Source organism: Lathyrus oleraceus, chromosome 6 (genome assembly GCF_024323335.1).
Source record: "Lathyrus oleraceus cultivar Zhongwan6 chromosome 6, CAAS_Psat_ZW6_1.0, whole genome shotgun sequence".
In the NCBI taxonomy this organism is placed as follows: Eukaryota; Viridiplantae; Streptophyta; class Magnoliopsida; order Fabales; family Fabaceae; genus Lathyrus; species Lathyrus oleraceus.
The window spans coordinates 30,272,028-30,283,045 of record NC_066584.1 but is presented as its reverse complement, the minus strand read 5'-3'; the positions used below and the strand labels follow the sequence as shown (position 1 = coordinate 30,283,045).

The following is an 11,018-nucleotide window of genomic DNA, read 5'->3' as shown; positions in this document are numbered from 1 at the left end:
TTAAATTTTATTTGATCTTCAACAGCTACCGAACAAATCAATCATACACTGTTAAATAAAGTGCATCAAAACTGATTAAATCTCAACCAAAATTTTCACACCAAACATCCATCATGGCCTGCTAACCAGGGTCACTACACACATGTCGGAACATCGTGTTCCACATGTTGCACCAATAGATATAAATTAACTTTTCTTTATGAATTGTAGATCTTTTTCGTAGAGTAAATCTTGAATAGAATAATTTTGAACAAAAATTGCAATATCATATATTTGTTGTCAGAGACCAAATATTACAGCACACGTGTTGGAACATCGTGTTTCACATGTGTCCCTTCTGCACCATAATAGCTTGAACAAACTCCATATTATTTTGCATAATATAGTCAATCACAAAAGGACTAACAAATTATTTATTACCTCCGCTCATCTTCTTTTCACAATTTCTTGGATTAAAAATTAATTTAAGATAATACACATCTTATTACTAATTTTAACTTTGTATACTTGCATATAAAAAATAACCAATAGTATCATTTTAAATTTCTACACCTTCACCTTCATATTTTACTATTAATTCTTCTTTTTGAGTTAGCTAATTAGGCAATGCAAATTCCATATAAATTTGAGAAAAAGAGAAGTGAAAAATGATCTAAATGCCTACATAAGCCCAATCTCAAATTTAAACCAAAGGCCAGCAAAAAGTTACTAATTCTTCTTTTTGAGTTAGCTAATTAGGCAATGCAAATTCCATATGTTGTTTTTTAACATTGTATCTATAACAATCGGACCATGAATTGCTCATTCAAAAAATTGATTATATACATTTTTATTAATCGAAATAATAAAAAATACTCAAGTCACCTTGCAACATGTTTAGAAACCTTTTGATATTTCAAATTGACTCTTTTCTAAAGAATTTTTCCAAACTCCTTTGAAATGACATAAAATATTGTCCTTTAAAATTTTATTAAAAATAAAAAATATATATATTAAAAATCAAAAAACTTAATGTAGAGGGACCCTTGGAAAATGGTCAAAATAATTTTTTAAGAGTTCCTAAAATTATAACATTGTAGACAGAATTTCTCTAAATAATGTGTCATTAATCTCGCATGTTTTTTCAACAAAAAAATTTATAACGACTAAAATCAATAATCACCTATTTTGTAGAATTCAAAATTTATTTTATCCCTTGAGGAATATTATAGATGAATAGGACCACAATGAAAAAACAAAGCTAAACAAAATTCAAATGCAATCATTGCTGTCACAACTGGATCATCATCACTAACCATAAGTGAAAGGAGAGAGAGAGAGAAAGAAACACAATAATATTATAATGTCCCGTTTGATGATACAAGAGCCGAAATCTCCAAGTAAACAATAATGAAACATGTAACAAGAATGGTGATAATAATGTTACAAAAAGTTAGTATCTATTGTTACATAGGAAAAAGAGAAATGAAGCACATGCATGTTATGAATCAACACATAAATAAATAAAAACAACCTTGTATTGTACAACATAGTACACCCGACATGCAAGCTCAGGTCTCACTTCCAGAGCTTGACGAACTTGTCATGACTAGCTGAAGCAACCAGACCGTTTACAGTTGAAACGGCCAGAGCAGCAATTAGACCGTCGTGAGCAGACAGAGTCATCGTCTTGTTCTCTGTCATGTTCCACAGCTCCAATGACTGCGGATTATAGATAGTTTATAGTATAAGTAGTTGTTATGGATCGATCAGATTCCATTTAAATTCATGCAGGATATTGGGACGGGTAAAAAGATACAATCGGATGTAGACTTGCCTGGTAACATCCAATGACCAGCAGTGACGAGTACGTTGGATGGAAAACGCACGAGTGAAACTTATTGCCGTTACAGCTAAGCTCGTGAACACATTCCCCTTCACTTCCACTTCCGAGAGTCCAAACCCTGACAGAGTCCTCGCTGACAGATGCCAAGAACTCCCCGGATGGATCCCAACATACGGAATGTATCGACTTTGTGTGACCCTGCAATATACTCCATTAGTAAAATCAACAAATACTTGCATAGTTAGTTTAGATATCATCGTTAAATTTCTTTTTTAACCGACCTTTAGTGAATATCGGCATGCTTGTGTCTCGACATCGAGTATAGAGACGACGTTCTCTGCAGCTGCAGCAAGGTATCTCCCCAGCCGAGGTTGAAATCTCATTTGTGCAGTGCCACCCTAATCGGTAAAAAAAACAAAACTTCAGTTTTGCCGAATTACTAAAACAGAAAATTGTGAATAAAGTTAGACGATGCTAAAATACTACCTTTGACACTCTAGCACAACTTCCATTGTTAATACTCCAATATCTTATCTCGCCATCGAAGTCACAAGAGCAGATAAGGTCCTCTTTATTAGGGTGAAAGTCTAGTGACATAACAGATGCAGAATGACCGGTGAAGGTACGAAGCGAATACCCGGGCTGCATCGGTAATTACATAAGTTAATGTCAAATAACAAACAAGAAAAACACAATCCATCAAACAAAATCAACTTACATTGTCAACATCCCAAACGCGGACAGTTTTGTCATATGAAGAAGTTGCAAGACGAGGCAGGGTTGGACTGAAACGGACATCAGTAATTAAAGATGAATGCTCTTCAAGAGTAGCTTTCTGCTTTAGAGAATCTGTGTACCATAAAACAGCCTGCATTGTGAAACAAGCAGATGAAATGTCACATTCTATGTATAAAACCGAATAAACGATACAATACAATGGTTCGGGATTTTGTTCATCAATTTTCAAGCAGGACAATTAGACGTGTTAACTCGTAATATTTAGAAATCAATTGCACAGATAAAGCGCTAAAACATGTTTTCCCAGCATAATGACCTAACTAACCTTTTTGTCATGGCCGCCACTTGCAAGCAATTTTCCGTCGGAAGAGAAATGAGTACAAACAACTTTGCTTGTGCTTGCACGGACAGAACTTACTTCAGAAAATGTGAAACCTGAAAATAGGCAAACTCATACGCTCAGTTTCAAAATGAATTATGAATCTCGCTTTTATGAAAGTCAATAAATTTAAAAGTAACATCACAACTTCGTATACAAAACATTATAGCCCTTTCTTACTAATATTACTAAGAACTTTGCAGGTGTAATCTATGCTACAGAAGCTAATTTGGAATAAGATTAGGTGCTTGGTAATGGCACAAAAAAAAAACATTATGATAGATAAAACGTTGGTGTTTACTGCACCTTTGCTTACATCCATACGTCCAACTGGATCTCTAGGGTCATTATCATCATGAGATAAAAAAGACTCAACGTTATCATCAAGAGACGCATCCTCAACGAAGCGGTCCACATCTGCCTGCAATTCAATATCCTTATCATCCCACTGCCAAAATGGAATGGCAATGAGTCTACATGCAAGGAACGTATTATTCCTTCCATTAATTCAAATCACATAGAAGAGACACTCACCAATTGGTTGGAAGGTGAGGTAAGAGTTCCGGTGCCATCAGTGCCAAACATCATTAATGGCTTAGAAGAACTACCATTATGAGGTAAAGAAGGCATTGATATCACATCACCAGGGGTATGAGTTGAGCCTGAGGGAGTTGAGGGTGCTGAACTCGGAGAAGGACCTGCTGTGTTGGCTGTTCCTGAGCTATTGGCAGGACCGGAAGAAGAAACGGGTTGCTTTCTCTTTCTTCCGGTCTGGTTTTTGGAAACCTTGAATTCATTCAGAACAAAATGTTAGAAACCCATTTCAGACTCAATTATTTTACAAGCTAGAAAATATTTATAGGTTCATTGCCCAATGATTCCACGAGGTAAAGGACTGACCTGATCATTTCCTCTAAAGGAGTTTGACATGCTACCATCTCCGGTGACACTGCCACCACCTCCCCCTACTTTATCTTGCTGATGCATGTTATGATTTGAAGACTGAGATTGCTGATTTGAAAGAGAATGCTGTTGAAGTTGCTGCTGCTGCTGTGGATTAGCATTCTGCTGCTGTTGGTGTTGTAACTGAGCCAGTTTCATCTACAAAAACAAACAAAAATTAACTTACGAAACATTTTGCAATTTAAGATTTTATTGAAGGGCAGTTTTTGCAAGATCGTAATGAAGATGAAAAGATAAATTGCATGAACAAGCACCTTCATTAGCATATCCGTATCAGCACGAGGAAAAGGAGGACCACCTGCTTGAAGGGGTGATCCAACATTCGATACTACATCACCGACAGGATTTGAAAGGCCGTCCTTACCTACGCCCATATTCCTATTGTTCAGTAGCATTCTGAGTCTTCTACTTTCATCACTGGCAGATGGTGATGCCAGGTTTTGCTGTGCTAACATAAGTTGTTGTTGATGTTGCGGAGTCAACATTGGAAGTTGATGAAAAGGCTGTGGATTCTGTATGAAAGGTTTTTGTGGCTGAAGTATACCAGAACGAAGTTGCTCCAACCCCTATAACGCGAAAAGGACAGCATTAAATAGTGAAACTGAACAACGCAATTGTGTAGTTTCATCATTAGATAATGTTTAGCTTTATATATTTAGAAAACATGAAGTTAACCAACGGTAATATTTAGTTTAAATAAATATTAAAATAAAAGGATTACTCACTGTGAGTGGCCACCCTTTCAGAGTCAAATTGTTGCCGCCTTGATTTGATCCTGACACAAACAAAAATCTCCTTTAACTCAATCTATAAGTACGGATAATCACAAAACATTGTAACACTTTCACATTATATCCCAAAATATCCTCACCTAATGAATAACTTTCAAAGAACCGACTACAAGGAAAAAAAAGCTATAACATGCTTGCAAACCAGTTTTTGAAGTAAAAGCACAACAAACTAGATAGATTAGAATATAATACCAGGAATTGCCATCAACGATTCAGGACCCGCAACTCTAGGGTTTAAAACAGGATTAATCTCGGTTTTTATATCCTGATTCAAAGTGGCGAGTCAGGAAAAACAGCTGATGCGAAATATATTGAGAGGTAATTAATGAGAACACTTTTTAAGATAGCATACCGGAGTAGACCCTGGTAGTTGCTGATTACGAGCTTGAATTTGTGGAGACATTGCACCAGCAGCACCATGCAAAACTTGCCTGAATACAAGAAAACGAAATTTGGTTCTAATACGGTCAACATCCATAGCTAAAAAGAAACGAAGGCTAAGTTCAAAAGAAAATCACCCTGACGGTTGGCCAGTAGCTGCGGATGACTTCAAAATCGAGGCATGATTTGGGTCCAAGATTTGGTCTCCAAATCTTTGCTGTACAAAAGAACACAAGATAGCTATGAATATTTACATCATAAGAACAATAGTTCATCATATAATAATCACGTAAAACCGGAATATCCATGTACCTTCATCGCAGCATCTTCCAAAGAATCTCTTTGAAGGGGAAGTTTTAACCTTTCCTCGTACATCTTTGTTGCAATTGCATTTGCAGTGCTAGGGTTTCCAACTAATCCATTTGCACCACCACCGTTCAGGAGATGAGCCCTATCCCTACCCTGCTGTTGCTGCTGCTGTTGTTGCTGCTGTTGATGCTGTGGTTGCTGCTGTTGTTGCTGCTGATGTTGTTGTTGCTGTTGCTGCTGTTGTTGCTGCTGTTGATGCTGCCTCTGTAACAGCATTTGTTGCATCTGCATATGCTGCTGTTGTTGATTCTGCTGTTGTTGGTGTTGTGACTGCTGAGGTTGTGGCTGATTCTGTTGTTGTTGCTGTTGCTGCTCCCTAGCCTTAATTAACTGTGTCTGCAAAGGAAGTTTCACAAACCGAAAACTTCAAAAGCAGCACGCATATTGATATAAAAAAAAACTATATCTGACTAAAATGGTTACCTAATCTGAAATTTCTAATCTTTTTTATTATCCTAGATTTGAAAATAGTTTTCTCTGTGCTATTTATGATTTCGTCAGTAAAAATGACGAGATAAAAATCCATTACGTAATTGTAGTCACAAGTAGACAAATATTCACTCGTGCAAACAAGATTATTTTTTGAAATTATACAGCCAGCGCACTATCGAGAAGAAATTAAAGAATTAACTTCTTTCTAAAATCATGTCTAATAAAAAAATTATTCTTCAGAAACAATCCCAATTTCCCCTAATAGCTAAACGACAAATCGAAAGCGAGAAACAGCTAACCAAATCAATAATTAGTTTAGATGCGAAATAAGGAAGTTTCAACACGTCAAATATACAAACTTCCTTATGTAATACACGAATAGATATGCGTAAAAGGTAACCAGGTAAACGACTTCCTTATTTAGTACCACGTTTTATTTTCCAAACTTGTAGCAGACTAATCGAAAGTGAGAAATAGTTAACCAAATCAATCATTAGTTAAGATGCGAAATAAGGAAGTTCCAACATGTCAAATATACAAACTTCCTTATGTAATACACGAATAGCTACACGTAAAAGGTAACCAGGTAACCGACTTCCTTATTTAGTACCGCATTTTTATTTGCCAAACTTGTAGCACAATCACCTGACTCGGAATCAACACACTACAAGTACAAAATATGGAAAACAAAAACAACACAGATTTTCCAACCAACCTCGATATAGCATAATCACGTGACTCGGAATCAACATGCTAGAAGTACAAAACACGGAAAAAAAACAGCACAGATTTTCCAACCAACCTCGATATATAGCATAATCACGTGACTCGGAATCAACACGCTAGATGTACAAAATAAGGAGAAAAAACCAACAACACAGATTTTCCAACCAACCTCGATATAAGACGCAACAACTTCTGAATGCTTCTCATTCGTTCTAGCAATAAATATGTCCCAGAAAACCAACCACCACTCGAACAAAAATCCTGCCGGGGCATCAATAGCTGAAATTTCTAATCTTTTTTACTATCCTAGATTTGAAAAAGTGAAGTTGTGTTTCCATAGCTGTTTTACATGACAACGTAAAACTAGTTTTCTCCGTGCTATTTATGATTGTCAGTAAAAATTACACGATCAAAATCCATTTAGTAATTGTAGTGCAAACAAGTAGACAAATATCCAATCGTGCAAAGTACAAACAAAATTATTTTTTGAAATCATACTGCCAGCGCATTAGCGAGAAGAAATTAAAGAATGAATTTCTTTCTAAAATCATGCCTAATAAAATATTATTTGTCAGAAACAATCCCAATAAGCGACAAATTGAAAGCGAGAAACTGCTAACCAAATCAATCATTAGTTAAGATACGCAATAAGGAAGTTTCAACGCGTCAAATGTACAAACTTCCTTATTTAATACACAAATAGATACGCATTAAAGGTAACCGACTTCCTTATCTAATACCGCGTTTTATTTGCCAAACTTGTAGCACAATCACCTGACTCAGAATCAACACACTAGAAGTACAAAATACGAAAAAGAAAAACACAAATTTTCCAACCAATCTCGGTATGGCATAATCACGTAACTCGAATCAACACATTAGAAGTACTAAATACAGAAGAAGAAACAAACAGCACAGATTTTCCAACCAACCTCGATATAGCATAAACACCTGACTCGGAATCAACACGCTAGAAGTACAAAATACAGAAAGAAAAAACCAAGATTATCCAACCAACCTCGATATAAGACGCGGCAACTTCCGAATGCTTCTCATTCGTTCTAGCAATAAATATATCCCAGAAAACCGACCACCACTCGAACAAAAATCCTCCCGGGGCATCAATAGCTGAAATCCCATTCCATCATTACAAAAAAACATCCGGATTAATACAATGAACAAAACAGAAACACAAAAACGATACATCTTTGCTTCTAGATAACTCACCAACAGGATCAGATGACACTTTCCCTTCAGCTTGAAAAGCCTGAGCTGAAGCTTTCAAATCCCTCTTCACAAGATAATCATGGATGTAAACATCCAACCTAAAATCTCATAAAGCAACCAAACAAAAGTAAGCATAATCAACTTCAACTTCAAGAACCAAAGCTTAGATCTTTACATTCTTTACATCAAATATATCACTATGACCATCAATATCAGCAACCCAAATGCAGGAAACAAAGAGTTCAACAACCAAAAGTGATCATTTCATCAATGTAAAGAAACCCTATTTAACTTGCAGAAGCTAAAAATAAAATAAAAAATAAAAAACCCTAATATACCCATTAGAATATTCTCACACATTCATACAAAAAAACAACATACAGAACCATATCAGAGAATATAAACCAACCCCAAATCACCAAAACATAAAAAATCAGAACCCAAATCATCAAAAAAACAAAATTGAACATAATTAAAATAAAAAAACCCATTTTTTAAAACTGAAAACAACCTAGAAAGAAGGAAAAACAAAAACAAAAACAAAAATACAGCAACACTCACATCTTATCAGCCTCCCAGTTAGTCTGAGACATACTGAGAGAAAGAAAATTGATGGGTAATGAAAAACCAACGAGCAACGAGGTTGGTGAGTCTTCAAAAGTGTAATGAAACTGAGAAGTAAAAGGTGCAAAAGAGACTAGATTTTGTGGTGGAAGAGAAGCAGAGAAACATGAGGGAGAAGAGAAAAAGGGAAGTGTAGAAAGCGAAACGAAACGAGAGAAGAAGAAGAAGAAGAGAAAGCGGAAAAAACAGGATTTTAAGGAAGAAAAAATCGAAAGGAATGAAACAGAAACGAGTATTCTAAGACTTGAGACACGGTAAGAAAAACATTGGAAAAATGTTTTTATATGATTGAATAAAAGACACGTGAATTTTCTAATATTTAGATTCTCATAACTTACAACAACAACAACAACACTCACTAACACATCTTGCACTTTAACTACTTAAGTCTCTTGAGCTAGATAAATGGTGGAAAAAAAATTTAATTAAAATATTTATTTAAAATTATATATTTTGAGATTTTTATTTGAAAATATCAATATTAATATTAATCTATTGGACGATAGAATGGAACAGAAAATATTTTATGAAAATTTATAATAATTAATTAATATTTAAAAATTATTTATAATTTTAATAAATTGTCGTTTTTAAATTGAAAGTCTTGAATTTTTAATATTTTTAAGATTTGTATGATTATTTGATGCATTGAATAAGGGGATTATTTTGACTTTTTAATTTATTTATTTTGTTTTTTTTTGTTTTTGAAAAAAAAAAGTTGGATCATGTGATATTTTTTAATAGAATAGTTGGAATTCATTTAATATAATCAATATTTTATTTTTATATAAGATAGAAATAAATAAATTAGATAAAACAATTAATTAAGTGTGACAGTTCATTCAATCAAATTTTCAGTTAATCAAAAAAATCAAATTTTCAGAAAAAAAAAATTGATTTAACAAATTTTCATAATATATTGTTATTATTCTTAACATATAAGAAAATATAAGGTAAGAGATTGTTATTTTTCTTTTTTAGTTTGATTAGATTGAAAGTCTAAAGAGGAAAGAGCTATCAATATTATTTAAAAGTAATAATAGGTTTAAAGTAAAGAATATAATATGTCCATATGATGTAAATTTCTTTTTATATAGAATTAATTTAATTAGTTTAATATTTTATTTTAATAAATTATTTTAACTAGTTTTTATTTTAGTTTAATTAATAAATCAATTAGATTAATATCCTCTTATTAAATATGCACTTTTAACGACTAAATTAGATCGATTTCTCTTTATTAAGGTTGTATTGTTTTGTTTGATGTTATCTTTCACATGACTTGTGTTTGACTCTAATTTATATAACCAAATACGCTTTTCAGAAGCAACACAACATAAGTGCATCTTTATAACTCTAATTAGCTTAAGGCAATTTTTATCATTTTTACAATAATTTTTCTTAGCTTTTAAATTCCACCAAAAACAATTGAATCAAAATGTGGTTGTTCAAGTTATTACAATCAAAATAGGTGATAGTAGTAGGTATCATAAGTGTTAATTCATTAGGTTTGTTACCTAATTGTTAAATGATACAAAATTATAATTTTGATCGGTTATTGAGTTTTAAATCAATCGCAATGAAATATATTTGTTAATAGTTGATTTTTATGCTTTGTTAAACATTTTGTTTAGGATGTTATTAGTTTAGATGATAATTGATAAAATTAATTAATCTATAAATATTTATAGATTACTTAAATGAATATGATGTGATCACGTGAGCACCATGTTATTCTCATTATAGTTTGGAACGCGATTCTCACCGTATAATCAATCCTTTTGATTATTTGATAAAAGAAATTTTGTTGAAATTTTCATAGTGTAATGTCAAGATTTAAGAACTTAGCACCTTTCAATTTTATTTGTATTTGACATTAACCATGTAACTTTAGGTTTAAGATAGCTTTGTAATTAAGAAAATAGTTTTTTTTCTTGAATATGATACTCTCTAAAATTAAAATAAAGTTGAGAAATTAATTTTGTTATTTAATAATAAAAAATTTACTTTAATCACTTTTTTTATTATTTTTAAACGTTATTTTTGTAATTTTAAGTAAAGGTGGATGAAACTTTTAAAGGATTGTGATTTTGAAGTGATTCTTCATCCTTGAAAGGAGAATTTTGTAGTATATGCTTTGAGTATAATAACATGTATTGTATTTGTTTGGTTAGAGAACTTTGATTATCGGTTAATTAATGAGGTGAATTTTTTATGTGGTGGTGCAAATATTTGATGCAGTAGTGTAGGAGTAGACTTGTAAGATTAACACTTTGATGCTCAAGTGATCGAGTGAACAAAAAACAGGTAAAGTAAATTATGGTCAATATCATACATCTGCCAGTATTGGGCTTGTGTAGTATTGGGCATGTGGTTGGCCCAGAACAATTGGCCATAAGGCTTGTTGTGACGTGTAGTACAAGAAGTCTTTCACAAACTATGTCAAATCCTCTATGTCATGATTTTTTATGTGGAATTGTGAGAGATTTGAGGAACGTGTTCATTAAATGTTAGTCTCATTATTGAGACGTTTCGTATGATTTATTCACATGTGGCCATAGGT

General features: G+C 33.2%; 1 protein-coding gene across 2 annotated transcripts; it reads right to left on the bottom strand.

Moving 5' to 3' along the window:
• Positions 1-1,319: 1,319 nt before the first annotated feature.
• Positions 1,320-8,733, bottom strand: LOC127097841 (transcriptional corepressor LEUNIG). Of its 2 annotated transcripts, none has more exons than XM_051036326.1 (18): positions 8,393-8,733; positions 7,832-7,929; positions 7,623-7,732; positions 5,390-5,782; positions 5,215-5,294; positions 5,049-5,127; positions 4,889-4,961; positions 4,631-4,680; positions 4,160-4,471; positions 3,843-4,043; positions 3,477-3,728; positions 3,249-3,390; positions 2,889-2,998; positions 2,544-2,693; positions 2,312-2,467; positions 2,107-2,223; positions 1,817-2,023; positions 1,320-1,701 (listed from the first exon to the last, which is right to left on the bottom strand). In XM_051036326.1, exons 1-18 carry the CDS (start codon positions 8,422-8,424, stop codon positions 1,558-1,560), a joined length of 2,706 nt encoding a protein of 901 aa, XP_050892283.1. In that variant the 5' UTR covers positions 8,425-8,733; the 3' UTR covers positions 1,320-1,557. The 2 variants fall into 2 exon arrangements, with proteins under 2 accessions (XP_050892283.1, XP_050892284.1); XM_051036327.1 differs by having other exon boundaries at positions 3,249-3,363.
• Positions 8,734-11,018: the final 2,285 nt, after the last annotated feature.

Bases quoted from the DNA above. Each gene is read 5' to 3' on its own strand.
- LOC127097841 (XM_051036326.1), bottom strand. From the start codon at position 8,424: ATGTCTCAGACTAACTGGGAGGCTGATAAGAT. The intron at 5,783-7,622 runs GTTGGTTGGATA...CTTCCTTTGCAG, and splicing joins TTGCCGCGTCTTATATCGAG to ACACAGTTAATTAAGGCTAG. The intron at 2,999-3,248 runs GTGCAGTAAACA...GCCTATTTTCAG, and splicing joins ACGTATGGATGTAAGCAAAG to GTTTCACATTTTCTGAAGTA.